Here is a 20,544-nt window from a genome sequence, read left to right on the forward strand (position 1 = left end):
TTCTATGGTTAAAGTTATATTGCGTGTGTGTGTGTGTGTGTATGTGTGTGTGTGTGTGTGCGTGTGTGCAGTGTTGGGGGATAGAACATACAGTTTGTATAGTGTAAAATCCATTACGCCACAATTCCCAAAAACACAATGTGTGTGTGTGTGTGTGGTGGGGGGGGGGGGGGGGGGGGGGTCATGTTTTTGTGACATATGAGGACACAAATGTCTATAATGACATGGGTATGACATAGGTATTACAAGGAGAGGGTGAAATATGAGGACATTGGCCATGTCCACACTTTTCAAAATGCTTATAAATCAAGGATGATTTTTTTTTTTAGAAAGTAAAAATGCAGAATGTTTCCTGTGATGGGTAGGTTTAGGGGCAGGGGCAGCGTCAGGGGATAGAAAATACGGTTTGTATGGTATAAAAAAGATTACACCTATGGAATGTCCCCATATGTCTCAAAAACAAACGTGTGTGTGTCCATGTGTGTGTAGTAATGACCCCTATAATGTTCCCTCAGTCACCTAATTACCTAGTTTAATGTCACTCATATTTTTTCACATTATTTATTTCTTTGTTAAGTAGCATGTAACAGGTTGGATGATGTACAGCCAGTCCTTATCTAAAAAAAAAGAGGGATTCTATTGAAACAAGGTTAAACATTCTAAGAAGACTCAACTGGGGGAGTGTATAACTGTAACTATAAAATTAATAACTGTAATTATTTATATAAATGCTCAGTTCTGGCCGAATGGAACATCATTTAATGTAATTCTCACAGCTGTCCTGGTGTAGCAGAGATTTACAGTCTTCCACACATCTCAATCTATCCATCCTCTGACCTCAGCGCCCCACAGCGTCCAGCATGGAGCCAGAAAGATCCACTCAGATCACACAGATATTAACTCCCACACACACTCGCAAACACGAATGAATGAGCAATTGTTAATGTGATCCGTATCGACAGCATCTTGTTTCTTCTTACATCTGTCCCAATGGCAAGTATCCTGTTTTTCATATGACACACATCCCACACACAGCCGCGCACACAAGGAGCCTAATACGCTTTTAACATTTGATTATCTTCTCTCATAAACCTCTTCTAATGGCAACACAGTGCAAAACATGTGTGGTGCACCAGAGATGGACTGTCTTTCATTGCAGTCTCATTAAGATGACGGCACCCGCGCACATGGGCACCCGACAGCAAGTCCTGACCAAAAACTGATTCAGACATTCTCAACGAAGATGAAACGTATTTAACACTAATGCGGTCAAATGCTGAACGCTAGCCTGGCATTACAACCGCGTCATTTAACGCTTTTCTGGAGTGTTTACGATATATGATAGCTCATAATGTCTCAGCAATGGACCGAACGTTGGTTTCCGTCACCAAAAGCGCGAGCGGATGCTTGATTGACAGACGTGTGCGAACAGACATAAGGACGGGGTTTGCGTTCTAAAAGCGAGAAGATCGTCAAGTTTGGTGTCTGTTACGGATATAATCCCATAAGTACGGTTGGAAATTCCATCCTCCTTTTAATAGCGGTCCCATCAACCCATCCCTCTGTTTATTTTTAGTCTGTCTTTTGGCCTACAGCGATGTACACAAACATAAACCGTGATTCTATACGCTAATGCCGAGCAGAGCTCTAGCCAGCTTTAGATGCCGTACCGCCGCTTGCCTAGCGGTTTTTCAAACCATGTGGGATTTTAACAACTCTCCGGGAAAGTCAGATCATCTGTTTTTCCGACATAAACTGGCATTTTCCAGCACCAGATATGTCATTAAACGCAATTAGGGAGGAGAATGTTTTGATGAGGTATATTTTCACAAAATAATATTGAGAAATTTATAAGCAAGCACTTTTCAGGGCTGACAAGGATGCAAACGTGATGGAAAATTACCACGAGTCGGCTAACATCCCTAGCTCAAAATGACAATGGCGAGCTGTTTAAGTTTACAGTCTCTACGAGCTGCAACCATCATAAATCTGATCATGTTTAATCTATACAAAACACTTATCAGAACAGGGCTATAATGCAGAGTAAATGTTTGCACACAGGTCCGGCTGTGTGGATCCAGATGCTAAGGGGCCCAGCTAGCTGCGCAGGGATTGACTCCAAGCATATCAGATAACCGTAGGGTAAGCACTGGCTTTGGAAAGTGTTGCTGCTCTAACACTACCATGAAATACAAATGGTCTCGAGCCTCAATTATATGGCTTTCACTTAAAAACCACTCACAGCAAAGAGAACAGATAAATGCAGTTTTCTCAGGCACTTTTGGTTTATCCGAGAGACAGCTGCAGTCGTTTTGTACCATTTAATATCCTCTGATCATAGTGACCACATGCACTTGAATTTGATGAGCTGTCCATAAGTAAAATGCAAAACAAACCCAAAAAAGGTCTATGCAGTAGAATACAATCGAGCTCATTGTCAAACAGTTTAAAGTGTGTTTTAAAGTTTAACACACGCACGCACACGCGCACACACACGCACGCACACACAGACGTTTAATGAGTTTAAAATATAGGTTTAATAGTTCAAACCTATAAAAAAGTCTTTAAAATAGTTTTAAATAATAATCAGTTTCAATTTAACTCTTTCCCCGCCAAACACAGAAATTTCCATTATTTGTGAGAAAACGCTTCCAGGCCAATAACGGAATTTTCCGGGTTTCCGTGTTTTCACTTTCGGGCGCTATTGCGCATCTTCTGAATGAGTCCTGAATCTACTGATCAAAACACAGGCGAGTAAGACGCAGTAAAACGAGAGATCGCATGTAATCATATGCATATTAAAAATAACGTGATCATCCTCATTAAACAGCATATGAATCAAAACTATCTAATGTTACTGAATGAAATGTGGACCCAGGACGAGCTACAGGACTGTGCAAGCATTAGGAGTGTTGATGGACTCGATCTCCTCCATCTGCGTTTGATCGTCGCTCTGAATCTGATCTGGAAACAGTCTTTCACAAAAATTTGATTTTCTCAGCTTTTAGTTCAAAATGTTGATTTTTAAATGAAACCTACCCATATTCAAGTGTTGATTAAAAAAGGAATGCATGAAGCTAGAATAAAACGTTTTTTTGTTTTGTTTGTTTGTTTAAATGAAGAGGGTCAGCTCTTTATTTTGATATATTGCATGCTCAGATATTAATTAAACAAAATATTCTATGGGCTATTAAATTTAGGTGAAAATTGTCAAATACACTGGCGGTGGCTGGCTACTTTTTTTTTTTAACGCTGGCGGGGAAAGAGTTAAGGGACTTCTGCCTTCCAAAATAATTTTAACAAACCTTTGTTTTGTTTTTTGTTTTTTTAAGTTTTCCCCCTCCATTTCCATATAATGAATATTGATTTTAACCAAACAATTGAACAGTATTCTTAGTATTTTTCACACATTTTTATTTGGGGCAAGCTGTTACAAGCTAAACAACCACTCCATATAAGTTACATTTTACATTTCTTTCACTTTCTTTATTCTTATACATTTTGCTGATAAAGCTGTTTAATGGCAGGTTAAATAAACAGTTTATTAATACAATAATGCAAAACTTCAAATTCTACGAAGCCTACACTTCATAATCAACTATAGCCCCATTTATATTTATTGATAAGTATTACTATTCTATATAAAGATTCATTAAGACATATATACTGCATTATGAGAACAGTTATAGTGACATTTATATATATATATATATATATATATATATATATATATATATATATATATATATATATATATATATATATATATATATATATATTATGATTACTTATGTCATGCATCTGCTTTTTCAATGTGCATTTATAAATGATCAAATATAAACTGACTCCAGAGACACTTGTTTGCTGAACCAATTACTTATCAATTATGTCTTTAATGGCTAATGTTTGCAATGCATTAGAGGTCATGAATGGTATGGTTAATGAATGGTTAAAATGTATATCACCTCAGCCGTATGCATAGTAATTCTTATAGAAGTTTGAAATACTTTAAAAAATACTAAAAGTCATTGTAAATATAATATAATATAATAACATTATAGCAATGCAGGCTGCATCTTTATAAATACATTAATGGAACCATATGACTGACTAATTAATACTTCAATCAGTGTATAATGGATTGTGAGCATGCATGACTCATAGAAATGTAACTTAGTTCTTATAATGCAGTATAGTTGTTTATAAATATATTTATAGTAATGCCAACTTATTAATAAGTATAAATTGAGCAATAATTCATTGTAAGTATAGACTTTATAGAAAGTGTAACCAAATTTGTTGTACCAGTGTAAAAAGTGTGCCAACTAGTCCCACTCCCCCCTACATATTATGATTAGTTAATTTTATTAACAAATTATGCTACAGAATTGCCATTAGGCCTGTGTATAATTAATATTACAAACCAAGTGAAAAAAATCTTGTGCTATTTTTTTCTCACTTTGCTCTTCAGGACTTATTAATAACTTGTATTAATTGTTTTAATTCACAGAAGCAACAAATAAGTCATGTCTGCACTAATAGTGTTAAAGTAATGCTTGGCAGGTTTCTTTGTTAAAACCATCTCAGTGCCAACTTCTGCATGCTATTCTCTGTGCCCAGTGGGCACTGAGACAAACAACCGTAGCTGAGCCATGATGATGCCAGCCAATGCCGACAGCCGTTAAATTCCTGTGGCATCCTCTGTCTAATTAGCAACTAAATGGATCAGGCTGCAGCCGCTGCCCTGCACAAGCCTGGTGGAGGTACGGCACCAGCAGGATGGACTGCCTGCAACATGTGCTTTGAAGTGTCTACTCTCTCAAAACATCTGAGAATGCCAAGATTCCATACTGCACATCCACCATTTAGGACAGGGTAAAATGCCTGTTATTTTCTTTCTTGAAACTTCAAAAAATAGCCAGAAGCACCATAACATATCATAAAATTGGTCCTTGTGACACGGGCACTATATTTCCAAGTCCACAGTTTGTTGTTTTGTGCGAGTCAATGGGAGATATTACTCAAGAAATTACTCAGAATCAGTTTGATTCATAAAAAAAAAAAAAAAAACTGGAACAACTAAATAATTGAGAATTCAGAGAATTGGTTTTTCATGAACACAATAGAGCACATGTCAAATTTAATGACTTAAATTGTAGATGACTTGGGATATAGCACTATAGCAAAAGGATATAGCCTTTTACTTTAATGATTAAAAGATAAAAAAAAATTTAATCTTGAAAGCTCGTCATTGCAAATGCATAGAAAGGAGCGACCAGCACAGTCTTAATTTGCTCCTTTTGTGTTCAATGGAAGAAAGTCACGTGGGTTTGGAATTACATTTTTGGGTGAACTATCCCTTTAAGGCCATCAGGCTTGTGGATTTTTGAATAATGTTTTGGGTGACAGATTTGATCTTTAAGTTATGTCACACATCCGGTTCTTCCATGTTACCATCTGAAACCTCTTTGCTGTAGTTATCCTCTTAACAGTCTGTTTTATGCTTTGATCTTTGTAGATTTCTTAAAAGACACCATTTCTCTGGGATTTCACAGGCTTACTTCTATAGTTTTCTCTGTGTGGTATTACTAAGCTTCTTATTGTTGCCGAGCAGAATTTGAATGAACCACAGAAAAGCATTCAATGAGATGTAATCAGAGGCTAAGACTCTATGTTTTTCACTCTGGAGACCGGATATTTGGAGGTCCATTAAAATGTCTGTCAAATATGTTTGTTGACGACATAATGAACGAACATTTCCTTCATTCATAACTGTGAAAATCTATTCAGAGACAGGATTACAATAGGACAAGGAAATTTGATTTTGAAAGCATGTAAAACATGTCTGAGGAAGGAAAAAGACATCAGGACCCGCCGACCTCAAGGTAATTTCTAAGCGGATTCAAATCTTTATAATTACTAAAATGACTTTCTGTCAAAAGAAGAAAGCTGAAGATCCATCAATCCAAAAACAGATCCTCCCACAGCAGAGGTCAAAGCACAATCGCAGTCCAGTGATAGTAAACGTATCTGACAGAAAAAAATTAGAAGCATTTCTGTTATGTCTACAAGCCCAAGTGGAAAGGTCACCACTAATGTCAAACACTGCACGTCACAAATCAAATGTGAACGTCAAGTGTCACTAATATGGCGTTAAACACACGAAAAGACAAGGTGAGAAATTTCCTATGATTGTGTGCAAGATGCACTCAGTCATTAACAAACATCTCAACCCCTCTGAGCAGGCTAAGCAGAGAAAGAAAGCGAGTGAGAGTTGAACTGAATGACTGATATTTAAGTTGACCACCACCTGTTAGACAAAAAAGAAAAGAAAAAGTGGTACAGCAAAATAGAAGAAAAACAAGTCATCTGAAAAATCCATCTTAACGGAAGTGTATGTAAGATTGTGGCCAAAACCGGTACTGCAGGTGTATCCGGTGATCCACTTAAAATACAAAAAAATACCCATTTGGCAGTTAATTTAGATAACAAATCTGAACGATAAGATGCAAATGTGTTATGTTTAGAGAACACTTCTTAGTTATTCACGAACCAAACCAACTCAGTCAAGACCCAATGTCCAGCCTCTTAATAAACCAACTCACTAACCAAACTAGATTAACCAAGACCATCTAAATTAACTAACTTACTAACTCTTTAAATAACTAACTCTATATAAATCAAGACCCAACTTCATGCTTCTCGATGAACTAACTCACTAACCAGAATAACTAAATCAACACCAAAAGCCCCCTTTTTTGATGAACTAACTCGCTAACCAAACTACCTTCAAATACTTACAAAGTTTATTCCCTTTGAAATAACTCACTAACCAAAATAACTCAATCAAAATCCAAAGGCCACCCTCTAAACTAACTTATTAACTAAACAAAGTATTATCAGTTTATCTGGCAAACTAAAATTCAATCAAGACCCAAAGTCCATTCTCTTAATGATCTACTGTAACTCACAAAACAACAAAACCAACTCAATCAAGACCCATTGTCAAGCTTTACAATGAACTAACATTGTTTGATTTGGAATTGTATTGTGTTAGTTTGGTTAGTTAGTAAGCTAGTTCATCATAAGGACACATTTTAGTGTTGATTTAGCTAGTTTGGTTACACTCTAAACCAGCTAAACATCCAGTGATCTCTAAAGACCAGTTGGGTGGATGCTGTATTATTAATATAAAGGTGAATGTGGTGTGCCATCAGAGATATATGCTGATGTCTGTGGAAGCAGCGAGGAGCGCATCTCTCAGCTGTCAGGCTCTATGCCACTAACAGATGGAGCCCAGATGATGCAGCCACTTTACAAGCCCTAACACACTTAACTGCACTGGTCCTCCCACACAACCCGGAGAGGTAGCCAATCAGTCAGCCTCTCCTGACGGCCACAAACTCAAACCTGCAGAAAACACTGGCTGCATCTAAAAACGAAAAATGCTGCCTTCTGAGGACGTATTCCAAGGTAGGAAGGCATCAAGGCTAGGGATGGCGAAAACGAAACATTTTCTTGACCGACCACAGAGCCTCATTAGCCGGTTGAAACCAGTTAACCAATTAGTTTAAAATATGCTGCGCTATTTGAAATAACAGCTGCGCCTGCAATTTCGCAATTCTGTCACATCTGTCTATGATCTCTCTGCTGCTCTGCCTCCCGCTCTCACACACACCGTCCCGGCACCGCCACCTCCCTTCCACTCACGTCACATTTTTAAAATCCTCAACAGCGCGTAACATGAATCCCGCAAACGCGGCGCCGAGGAGCAAACCTCGCAAGGTTTTTGCAAACCTTGTGAGCGCGCAAACCCAAACGCTGTGATCTCGCGCCAAATGTTTTTATTGGTTTATTAAGTACAAACAGGCGAGTTATGAAAAATTGAGTGTGAGGGATTTGTTCACTTTACACAAAAAGATTTTGGAATGAGATGGCTAACTGTATAGCATTTAGTCCACTGTCTATAATAGCCAATTTAGATCAATTTAGAGATCACTTTTTTTTTTTAACCGACAACCGACAACTTTGATCGGTTAACGTTGATACGGTCAACCATCGGTTAACATCCCTAATCAAGGCATGTCCGAACTCAATGTTAGCTTCATTTCCTGAATCCTGATATACCTTTATCTGATTGATTTTTGAAGGTAGCATAGATGTATCCTTCTCTGCCTTTGATATCCTACAATCCTATGCATTCCATTAGGTGACACTTGAGCTAGAAGAAGAAAGATGCCACCTGACAGCAGAAGTTGCAGGTCAGTTTGAGTGAAGTTTTTGACCACTTCTGATGTCATTTTTTAACAGGACATTACTACTGTAGTAATTTTAAATTTGTTTAGTTCTTACTAAAGATTGCTCTAGTTTACTGTAGATCATTAAACCTTTACGCGGCCTCAGAAGTCTGTCTGAAATCAGTTTTCTAAAGTATACCTTTGAGTGCAAACGCTGCCTGCAAAGCCATTGCTTATAAGGCAGAGAGGCAACAAGTCAGCTGCCTAAGTTTTCGGATGCAGCCACTGACAGCAACTAATATGTGTATAGACATATTTGCAGTCCAATTGTGTCCCTGCTTATCTGCAGCCTTTTAAAATGCAATGTGGTGAAAGTTTTAATTATAGAGATTAGTACTTCAACACTTTTCTTTCAGTTGAATGGCATTTTATGTCACAGTTCGGATTTCTTTCACTCTTTTTTCGAGCTGGAGAGGGTGTCTGGTTGTGTTCAAAGGCACTCTCTGGATGCTCAGTTTGTGTGGTTTCCACATTTAAGGACAAGAGAACACTGTCAGACTAGATTTGTCCCAACAATGCCTGATAAGAGAGGAAAGAGGTGTAAACAGGGATTTTATGAAGCAGCCGTTAGCCACAAAACATCCGCTAAGAAGCCAAGAGTCTCCTCGGTGACATCTTAAAGTTAATGCTAAACGAGATCACAAACTGCATATTAAATCAGCCAATTTTCCAATATGTTGCCTCTGATGATCTTCGAGTCACGCCTATGTAAACGCCTCAGGGACATCTTCAAAGGTTGCAATCCCTGGATCTGCTAATAAAGCCTGGCTAATGGGATACGCTTGTATACAGGGGATCTCCCATTCTGATGCGTAACCTCCAGAAATAGCTGTCTCTCAATGACTACGCTGCAAATGGCAGAGAAGGCTCATTTGGTGGACCAACATGTTCAGAATTCCAGACTAATCCGAATACCAGCCTTGGGATCGTAGGAATTCCTTATGGGAAAAATGGGTTCTACCTTTTTTTTTGCTTCTGGTGCAGTTGCGGTTCAAAAGACAAGCGTTTCCATAAGGGTCAGTGAATGAACAGACAGCCTGTAGGCGGCGATTTATCTGCCTCTCTTCATGCCAGTTTAATTAAGTCCCGAGAGACCAATCAGATCAATGAGAGAGAGTTTATTACGCATGTAATTTAGCAACCATCTTCATTGCCTGGGAAAGCACCCAACAGTACACTCATTTAACTGAGTCACATTTAACAGGTGCTTTTAATGGACACAAGCATTTTTTTTTGCTAATGCCAAAGTAGTAAAGTTTTATTGGCTAGTAGCGTAAAATGCATGGAGGGCTATCTAATCCTAATCGATAAGGAATTTCCTTTCTGAATGATAGTTGTAATTGATTATTCCTCAATGGCAGATTGCCGACTCCCTGAGCAATGAGGCTTGACGTGATTTACTGTTTAATATTAACTGCCACACAGTATAACAAATACAGGAAAAGGGGCACAATAGATTAGCTTCCTGACTTGAAGACGTTAACCAGGCTGAGGCCAGGATATTTCTTATCCTCTCATTTAACACACATAAATTACCCCATCCTACACAACTCCAGGAAAATAGCAACTTAAACCAGCATGGATTTCTGATGTTGAACCAGCAAAAATGCTAGTTAACCAAGGGTACATTTCCCGTACAATGACGTAACTCGCTACCTAACTACCGATGTATCATTTAAAGGGGTCATCGGATGCCCATTTTCTAAGTTCTGTATGATTCTTTAAGGTCTTTATGTAAAGGAATATTCATTATTCATCAGCCTGCCTGGCATTGCGATCCCTGGCCCATACATGTCTGAGTCCAGCGTACTAAAGGTATATGTTTCTGTTAGACATGTACACATAAGCAAAACGATCTATAACAATGCAATACTATCAAATATAAAAACACGTTTTACTCACATAAGTGTGTTGCACCATTCCTGTCAGATCCAAATCCAGCATCAACCGGAGATTTGTTTACAAACGATCCCGCAGTGAACTGAAGTGAATACTCCCCCACATGAGCTGGAGCTTCATTAAAAATAAAGTTCAACCACACATTCCTAATATTAGGATGCGAAGGAAGCTTATGCAGCGACTTTGTTCTTCCACAATTAGCACAATATCTTAATCTTCCTCGGCATGTTTATTGTTGTTGACCAGCTAGCACGAGCCCTCCATGAGTCGGTAGGCGAGGCTACTGGATTAGACGTTCTGTAGAGGCGGTGTTTTGTCACGCAATGCAAAAAGTATGAAGCACAAGATCGTTTGCTGAGCCTGGTGTCTATATGTAAAGCTTTTCTTTGACTAACAAGGATGTTTTCAGCTCTGAAACTTAGAGGATACCCATGACCTTTTATATATCAAAAGCTCAAGGGAAAGTTGATTTCTCAATTCATCACCCCTTTAAGTCACGTATAACTTATTTTAATGACTTAATTTAAAATCAAATTAATGCCAGGTTTTTTCGCTATGAATTACACACGGCATCTGAGGACTATTTATATATTTTTTTTGTTTTCAGTTATTTTGCTGATTCAATCATAGGCTCCTTCTAATTTACTAGATCACATATGCACATGCACACTCTTCACAAAACGGTGCTTTGAATCTCTTGACAAACTAAAAGACGTACAGTAAATTGAATTTTTATATATCCAAATTTGAATATAGAGATTGTACTGAATGTCAGGTTGCTTATTTTGTACAAGATATAAGGATTTATTGGATTTAAGTCGACGTCATACAAACAAGAAACTATGCTTTTAACCACATGTCGATAGTTGTCTTTCCAACCACACAACTTTGCAATACTGTTTGGGAATGTTCGTTGGAACTATGGTTTTGGGAAACTGATTTTTCTGGCTAAGATGGAAGACTTGCTGGTTAAAAGACTAGTTGCAAACCCCTATGACGTATAATCTTTCTGTGAAAACCACACCAATAAATTTGAAGAACGTTAAGGCTGTTTTTTCCATACAATATAATTCAATTGTGTGCAAAAGTTTCAAACTTCAAAAAGGACATATGTGACCCTGGACCACAAAACCAGTCATGAGTCGCATGGGTATATTTGTGGCAATAGGCAACAATGCATTGTATGGGTCAAATGATACATTTTTCTTTTATTTTTCTTTTATGCCAAAAATTCTTAGTTATGTTATGTTAAGATATTTTGTAAATTTCCTACCGTAAACATATAAAATGTTTATTATTAGTAGCCATATGCATTTCAAGGGCTGCATTTGGACAACTCCAAAGGCGATTTTCTCAATATTTTCTCCAAATATTGCCCTATCCTAACAAACCATACATCAATGGAAAGCCTATTTTTCAGATGATATATAAATGACTGGTTTTGTCCAGGTATACATTTATGTATCATAAAAAAGTACTCCAGTGAAGTAATCCACACTGCTCCGGGGGCGTTATTAAAGGCCTCCTGATGTGAAGCGGTATGTTTTTGTAAGAAAAACATACATTTTTAAAACTTTATAAAGTAAAACATCTAGTTTCTGCCAGTATTCAACTTATAAAGAAAGCGTAACGCCTCTCGTTTTCCAAATGCTTGCACTACGTCCTAAGTGAGATACACTTTTTCCGTAAGTTGAATACAGAAGGCGCTCTGGTGCAAGTTTTTACTTTATAATGTGTTAAATAAGGATTGTTTTTTGCACAATAGCATCACTTCACTTCAGAAGGCCTTTATGAACCCCATTCAATTAATAGGGTGAACATTTAATGTCATGATAAGCACCAATGAGGTTTGATGTTACTGGCATGTGTCCAAATTGAATTACACTGCATATCATTTTTTTACTGAAATACTCCTATAGTTAAGAACGCTGTAAACCAATAACCTGTTCCTATCAATCAAACACTGACAAAAACCTTTAGCAATCACAGAGAAGTCTCCTTGCTGTCTGCAACAACGTGCTGATGGGTTACTCCTGTAAAGCTTAGCTGTGATGCAATGAGTGTATGTCAAATTCCTCTATAACCTCAACTTCCCATAAACAGTTTCATAAACAGGCACACTTCCTCAGTGTAAAACCTCTCTTCATACGTGTGCACACACATGCTGGCAGCAGGTGCAAGATCAATGGGCTTTGAATGAAACAATGAAACCTCCCCCAAAACACTTAGCCTTGAACTTAAAACTAAAGCTTTTACTGCACTCTTTGTGCTCTTCCAATCTGACAAGCATACCTACATGCAGTTGTTAGGTGAAGTCCACAGCAACTATCCTAGCATTCTCTGCTATACTCATTGACATGTAGAGTTATAGCCCAGTGCCCGGTCGGCCCATTCTACTGCAGAAAAGACCTGTGAGGCCACTAAAGCCTTTACTGTATTACAGCTTAGCAAGAGTTTAATCACTGCAATGTGCAACAGAAGAAAAAAAAAACACAACATAAGCATAGAGGATCTAACCTACATGGATAACAGCCAATAATCATTATTTTGCAAAACCATCAGCAAAAACATTATAATTTTGCAGACTGAAAGGTAAAAAATAATAATGGATCTTCATGATTTTGTGACAGGAGCAATTTAACAAGACTGGGTTATTTTATTGTGACATGCTGTTTATCATAATGCAATGACAAAATAGCTGTACAATACTGTTGTGACAAAATATTCTCTACCAGTCAAGGGTTTAGACACATTTTACAATTACAGTTGTTTTAATCACAACTATGCTATAACAAAGGATAGCATGTGAATTACTGTACGTGGAGACATAGAAAATGTTTAACAAGCATTCTCTCAACAACCATCATGAAGAGCATCTTAGGAGGCTTTGTAAATACTTTTGAAGTTTACATGTAATACTGGACACGTCCTTTACCATCAGTTTCAGTTCATTTTTTTGTATCTTTTTTGATTTGATTTATGTTTGTCTACAAAACGAATGTTAAGTATATTCACCTTCCGATCAAACGAACTTTAAGAATTATTTATAGCTGGTGATGTTAAAAAAAAGCATCCTTGATATGTCAGGACTTTGTATAAACAAACAAGAAACAATGGTGGCGAGAACAAGCATTGTGCTATCACTGTCTTTACAATGAATAATCACAAATAGACTAAATTAACTAATGAGGCAATGAATATTAAAGCATTATGGAGAGAAAAAAGACACTTACCATTTGAGAGTGACTCCTGGGGCAGATGTTAATATCTTCTACCTTTTCATTAGCTGCAAAAGAAATATTGCTGGGTTAAACCTCTGCAGCACACTGGCACACAACAAAAAAAATGAGCCATGAGATAAGAAAGTTTGCCGTTGCAGTTTGTGAGTGTTTGTGATTGAATGAGCATATGTATGTCTGCAGTGTGGGAGAAAATGCTGAGAAAATGAACGGCTATTAATTCATCAGCTGTTGGTTGCGAGTTTGTGACATAAGATCTGCCATTGTATGCTGGAGGTTCATAGTAAAGTTTCAGGACAGCCCAGAGGAGGGGAAAATGGGATGGGGGGGAGAGAAAGAAAGAAGGAAAAATAAAAAAGACAGACTGACACACATGCATACAACACAAACCACTCTGGGCTAACTAAAGTGAACACATGGGAGACACATGCTTTAATAGTGCAGGATAGCATTCGATTCTCATGTTGCTGATTTTCTATGGCTCCTAATCCAGTTTAACGTGAGCAGAATAACTTAAAGATGAAACACTGTAAGTAGTTATGTTTTACACAAATAATTTTATCACTCAAATGAGCTGTGAAGATTTATTAGCCTGCACTGTGTGTGTGTGTCTATGTCTGTGCGTATATGTGTGTGTGTGTGAGCCTGTTTATGTGGTTTATGAGGACACAAATTTGTATAACTACATGGGTATTACACTGGTATTACACTATAAATAAAAATAGCTTTAAAAACATACTAAATTATGTTTTTTTGAGAAAGTAAAAATGCATAATGTTTCCTGTGATGGGTAGGTTTAGGGGCAGGGGCAGTGTAAGTGATAGAAAATACGGTTTGTACAGTATAAAAACCATTACGCCTATGGAGAGTCCCTGTAAACCACATAGACCAACATGTGTGTGTGTGTGTGTGTGTGTGTGTGTGTGTGTGTGTGTGTAGGCATGTTCTCACCTATTATCTGGATGATTTCTGCCAGCAGAACTCCATCGGGTATGTCCTGAGTCAGGTCCTTAATAAGCCTTGGACAACCGGACTTGGCCAAATAATGGTTCGCCCAATCAGTGTAGATCTATAGGAAATATGAAAAAAACAAACTGAATAAGGAACAGAACATGAATGAATCAAAAAAGAAAAACAGCTTCTAGACACACATTACTTGAATTCAAGAGGACCTAAGCATGTTAAAAGTGTTTGTGGTTTGATCCATGGAAGATTCACTCAACACTGGCTTGAACCACATACTATGAGAGTTAGAGAAACACAGCCATCAAAGCAGCCAACTTAAGTATGGACAAGTTGAGTTCAAATTAATCAAAACTATCAATAAGGCCTTAGCACTTGTAAGAGATTAGCTGGATCTTCTAATGGATAGAATCCAGCCCTAGCACGGCATTGTGGCACCACTGATCCATTTAATCAGATGTGGATTAAACAGATAACGGGTACCTACTTACAACGAATTAACTTTTCCAAAAGCGAATTATTCTCTAAAGGCTGGTGTCATTGCATCTTTAACTCTTAAACCATCACTAAAGTCTTTAAAATGAAGTCCTGGTACATGTATGTTTCTACATAAGTTTCATAACAGTTTCAGAAGTGAAAAAAAAGTAAAATACCACACAGGGAACACAAAATAGAAAGTTCTTATTTATTGCTTAATATACTAGGTCTGTTCGAACAAATGCAACCCCCTAGTGACTCAGTATTATGTCTAAAAGATTTCTTGTATATGGCGTTCCACAGGGGTCTGTTTTAGGGCCCCTTAAAATACTCATGTCGCAAATCTTAGAGCTCTGCTCTTTCATTGTGATCTTAGGATTAGATCTCATTACACAAGAGGCAAGCGGTTTTCCATTTCCCACCTAAGTGAAAGCACCCCAGTGGCAAGGTACACTCTTAGCGCTCACATCTTCCCACTAATAGGGTTGCCTGTATGGGGCGTTTGTCTGCAATGTTTCATATCAGTGTTTGAATTGACTCAACCAAACAGCATGTATTTTTCTGTATTTTAAATGTGCCATTTGATTTTGGGTCGAAAATGGTCAAACATCTTACTGTCGCAAACCTTTCATATTGGCTCCATTTAGGCAGTTTGAGCCTTAATTAGGGTGGTCAGACCTCCCATAATCTGCACACTGCTTCACGTTTAAGTTATGAATGACGTACTGAATGGTATTTAAAGTGGTAAAATTACTTTACTCCCACAAACCCAGTAAAGTTTCAAAGGAATTTTCATTCACATAGAATCACGTTTCATTTTAGACCATATTATGCCTCGTAAAATTAAAAAAACTTTTAAAAAAACCCTCGCCACCTCAAACACACTGACCAATTAAACATTTCTGCCTTTGCCAGGCAAAAGGGAGCATTCCACTCAAAGATGCCACAGTTCAAAGGTTTCGTCTGTTGTGGTTTCAGCATATGAAGAGGAGTTGTTAACGAGAACAGGGTGATGAAGAACTCTTTAGTCATCCTCCCACTTAAACACAACACAATGCAAAAGAGAGCCAAAAAGGCCTCCACTCATCACTCCAAACCACAGTCACCTCAGAGAGTTGAGTAAACAAAGAGCTACACTACCACACATGCCAACACCTCGAGTCACGGCAGAGAAAACAGCAAAGAATTGACACATTTCTACAGCATCTACAAAGCCAGGTGAATTCTGATTTGGTTTGGCTTTTTGTTCAGGAAGTCAGATTTCTGTGGCTTATCCTGAGTTGGTGAGGTAAACTGACGCAGTGGTTTGAAAGGTCAGAAAAAGAGGTAGAGTGTACAGCAAGAGAGCGATTCTCTGCAGCACAACCCCATTCCATGTTCCCCTGCCTAACAGAGGGCAGAGAGAATTAGGGGTGCAGCAGTGCCACTGTTGTTCGTGCACTCGATGGGCAGAAATTGTCCATCTGGACCTTTGAAAGGAAGGAAAGAAAAATCACTATGTCTTCCTCTTATTGCCTCCGGTGCCCAGAGATCAACAAAGAAAGCAGAGAGACATGGTAAGAGAAAGCAAGATGAGAGAACAAAACGACGGCGGCACAGAGAGAGAGAGAGAGAGAGAGAGAGAGAGAGAGAGAGAGAGAGAGAGAGAGAGGAGAGAGAGAGAGATGGAGAGAGAGAGAGAGAGAGAGGAGAGAGAGAGAGAGAGATTTCACATTTCGAAATTGTTAAATGTAATTCTGGGTTATCTTTGTTCAAACTACTGAAAAATTGGCTGATTACAATATTGGTTAGTCATATTTTTGCACACTGTATGTTTTGTCAACCCTGGGTTAATGTTCCTTTTTTTGCATATTTATGAAGTTAATAAGATAATTTGAACAAATACAGCACACAATGAGCAAACAACCTTGAGAAAGTTATCTGTTATCCAGTAACCTGAGCTGTAAATGCCACGTGTAAATGCCAGCGGCCATCTAATCAATCTGGAGCTGTACAAAAATGATAATGTGGATTGAATAAGGAAGAAAGAAGAAAAGAAAAATGAGAGATGCTTTTCGTTGTAATAGAGTGGGTCAGGGATGCCCAATCATTCTTTCTTAAATTTGAACATAAGGTCCAGACTAGAGGCTTAGTAACTACTAGCAAGTTTGTAAATAACATGCTAATATTTGTTTTTGTTGTTGAGGAAATGACACTTATTATGAATGCTTTCATTTGACATGTACAACATGGATCAATGCTCACAGTGTCTCACTGTTTGAGATGGGTTCGTATTGAAGAGTCGCTAACAAAGTAATTGTTTTTAAAATGTTCTTAAAAATGTAATTGTGTAAAAATGTCAGCATTGTCATTTTTCTGTGAGATAAAACAAGAGCTTATTGTAGCAGTTCAGTCAGTCTGCTATTTATTCCAACCGTTATTCCTGACTGCTTCCCTAAATATTTGATTTATACATTGAGTTGCTCTTCAACTAAGTTTAATGGTGCAACGTGAAATCATTTTAACAGTGTTTAGGATTGGGTCTGAACTCTGCAGGTAGGTAGATCTCCAGGAACTGAATTGGAACAATAACAACCAAACAGCTTGACTCTTGGCTGTTGAATGTCCAATGCGTCTACTATTCCCTCTCAGAACCCTTCACTCCATATAGTGTACCTTTGGGACCATTAAAGCTGGGCTTCATAACCTAGGGTTAAAATGATGTTATTATCTGTCTAAATTATACATTTGAAATGCTGCTGAAAAGCTCCTTAAAATCTAAGCCACCTGTTCTCAAACAGGTTTCCCAAACACTCCTCCCATTGGCCAGACAAACAGCCATTCCCCAAACGCTATTGGTTGATCTAATGTTGCTGTGCAGAGCTGGCCAGGAAGCAAAACAAACAAAGCAATGTTTTGAAAACTGCACAGAGCCAGTGTTTTCGCTCTTCAGGGAAATTGGTTTACTTACAGTTGTCTGTGCATATTAAGCTGGGATAAGGGTAGACATTATAACGGCAAAGAAATTGCACACTTCAGCTTTAGATTGGGGTTTAATAAATGAGCAGAAATAACAGAAATTAAAAATAAAAAGCTGACAGGTAGAGTTAGTCTTATTTGAAGATTATCATTAAAATCAGACTAAAAGAGTCTCCCTGCATCCTATTAAGGAGGACGGCATGGATACAGATGAATTCTCCCTGAGAGAACCATTACCACAGTCATTTACTTTCTTAGAAACAGATTGGTTCATCTGAAAACCACCATTAAGATTTTTATCAGCATTGGCAACGTACAACATATCGAAGAGAAGCTGGCATCTTGTATGCACATGATAACCAGCAGCACACTGTAAATGCTTTAATCAATGCTGCCATTAACACTCAGGCACAAGGGAGGGTGAAACGGGCCAGTCTGCAGCTGTAAATAAGCGACTGTTATGGCAGAAGGAAACTGGTTGTAAAGCAGTCTTTCAATCTGATAGTTTCATGGAGGGAAGTACACCGAGCCAAGGTTAAACAGTTTCCCGTCCCGTTATTTTTTGGGGGAGAACTTGCTGATGTTTCCCACTGTGAGACCGGCAGAGGCTCACATGAACGCAAACACATCCAAAAGTCCCGGTGTTCTTTAGTCCCCAGATGTTTGCTGGATCCCATCTAAACAGCATTCATCTAGTGCCCTAGCACCCCTTGACTTCACTCACAGCTATTTATCATGCGTCACTGTTTCTTTTCCCGCGACCCATTATATGCATCCCAACAGCACTGACACTGTGGTTTTGTCTCTATTAATGAGCAAGCGCTTGTTTGGCTGATGCATCACTCCGCTGTAAAACCCAACTATGCCACCCTCAGCATTCACACAGCATGAAACGGACACACACACATACACTCATACAGCCGTCATTCATGAGTGCAGCCTCCTCCCCTCGCAAGTAGGTTGCCAGAGCACACATACATGCGTCCAGACACACACACACATCCATCAAACAAAAACACAAATCCCCAGGCTTTGTCCCTGACTCTATGAAGCAGTCAACAGTCCCTGTTGTTTCAGCCTGCCAGAGTTAAGCTCAAGTGAAGTGTGTGTACCTCTTAAGAGTATCTGAGCCCAGGTTGTCCCCGTCCTCAGCGTCCCGCTGATAAACGGCAGCGTTCGGCTCTCTCTACAGTCTGCAGTGCCTATAACTGCGCAGGTACTGGAAGTCTACAGTTACAGTATTTGGCCAATAGGGGGAGTCAGCTGCTGAGAAAAGCTTTCATGCACAAGCCAGAGGGGTCTGCGAGTTCACTGCCTTGCAGATGATCCAGAGACCGTATTTGGTGTTTATTTGAATGCTTTAAGATGAAGTTTAGATTATGAATCACATGACTGAGTGGACAAAGGATGTAAGTGTATTATTTAATAAAATAAAAAAAATAGGGGCTCTGTAAATATATGGGATATTTAACAGCCATGGAACACTTGAGGGCTGTTGTTTAATGCTGTAAATTAAGTTATAACAGACTGCATGGGACTGTAACCCTATATAGAGAGGAATGCATTCAAATAATTAAAACACTATCAAGGACAAAGGAATGGGCTAAACAGTGAACTTTTAGAGAAGTTAAACAATCAGACTATATATTTTCACATTTTCTCAAGAATATGTGAACCAATACTGGGTGTTTTTTTGTCATTTCTATGGTGTCCTTGGTAGTTAGGGCACAAAAGAAGCAGTAACACTTTATTTGTCAGTATCATTGTTATGTTACATGTACTTAGTGTAGAAATAACAGTAAATTATACATAATTACATGCAACTAATAAAACATTGAACCCTAATTATATAGCAAGTACATTAATAATACACAACGCACAAAGGTGCAAGTTACACTACCACTCAAAAAACCTTCTAAAATATTTTTTAAAGAACTCTCTTATGAAGTATCAAAGTTAATAGATTCCAAAGCAACATTGCGCCACAATGACTTTCACTATAGACAAAAAGTACTGTGGCTTTTTTATTTTTACATCTCATAGTAAAAAAATCTCATACATGTTTGAAACAACATGAGTGGGTAGAATGCAATGTTTTAAATCCCATAATTTGCACAAATAATGGAATAAAGGTAAGGTGGGCTACGGAGGGAGATACAGAATGTGTTTGCAGTACTCAGGGATTGAGAAACACCTCGAGGAAAGGGATTCATCTTATGACATTGTAACTGAGCGATGAGCAAAACTTTGCTGAATCAGGGCTGAGGCGGCAGCAAGCACAGCTCACCGCTGTTTACCCACAACACACCAGCCGTCAGTCTGTGCGACACGGAGTTAAATGCAGTTTCTTCATTGATTTCATGGTAGTTTTCCATTCATACCGAGACACGCCGTTCCACCACATGAATGGGAGCGCAGACGGCTGACATATGGCTGTGATTCTCTCATTTGGCTCAGGGGAGATTGGAAGAGGATGGGGACTAGGGTTTTATTGTGTGTACAATTGTGTATGTGTAAATCAAACATCACTCCCAGACGAAACCCTCAGCAGAGAAGGGCGAGAGTGTTTGTCGTTTCTGCAAGGATGAGACGCCACTGTGCGCTTTGACAGGAAGTGCAGGCAGTTGGGCTGTCAGTACTAGTTTCCTGTGTGCGCACTGGCCCTTGGCTGCCCCTCGTCCCATTGAAGGATGTGCCTCCTAAATGCTCCT

General features: G+C 38.5%; 1 protein-coding gene across 6 annotated transcripts in view; it reads right to left on the reverse strand.

The window, feature by feature from the left end:
• nav3 (neuron navigator 3) overlaps nt 1-20,544 on the reverse strand; it is a 363,919-nt gene that overhangs the window by 112,141 nt on the left and 231,234 nt on the right. For 5 of the 6 annotated variants that reach the window (XM_067428267.1, XM_067428265.1, XM_067428263.1 and 2 more), the window contains 2 exons: nt 14,387-14,504; nt 13,430-13,482 (listed from right to left, as the gene is read on the reverse strand). In XM_067428267.1, coding sequence (XP_067284368.1) covers nt 13,430-13,482; nt 14,387-14,504 — 171 coding nt within the window. Of the gene's footprint in view, nt 1-13,429; nt 13,483-14,386; nt 14,505-18,945; nt 19,014-20,544 lie in introns of those variants that run through there. The other variant, XM_067428268.1, reaches the window with a different exon arrangement.

This window comes from Pseudorasbora parva, chromosome 20 (genome assembly GCF_024679245.1).
Source record: "Pseudorasbora parva isolate DD20220531a chromosome 20, ASM2467924v1, whole genome shotgun sequence".
In the NCBI taxonomy this organism is placed as follows: Eukaryota; Metazoa; Chordata; class Actinopteri; order Cypriniformes; family Gobionidae; genus Pseudorasbora; species Pseudorasbora parva.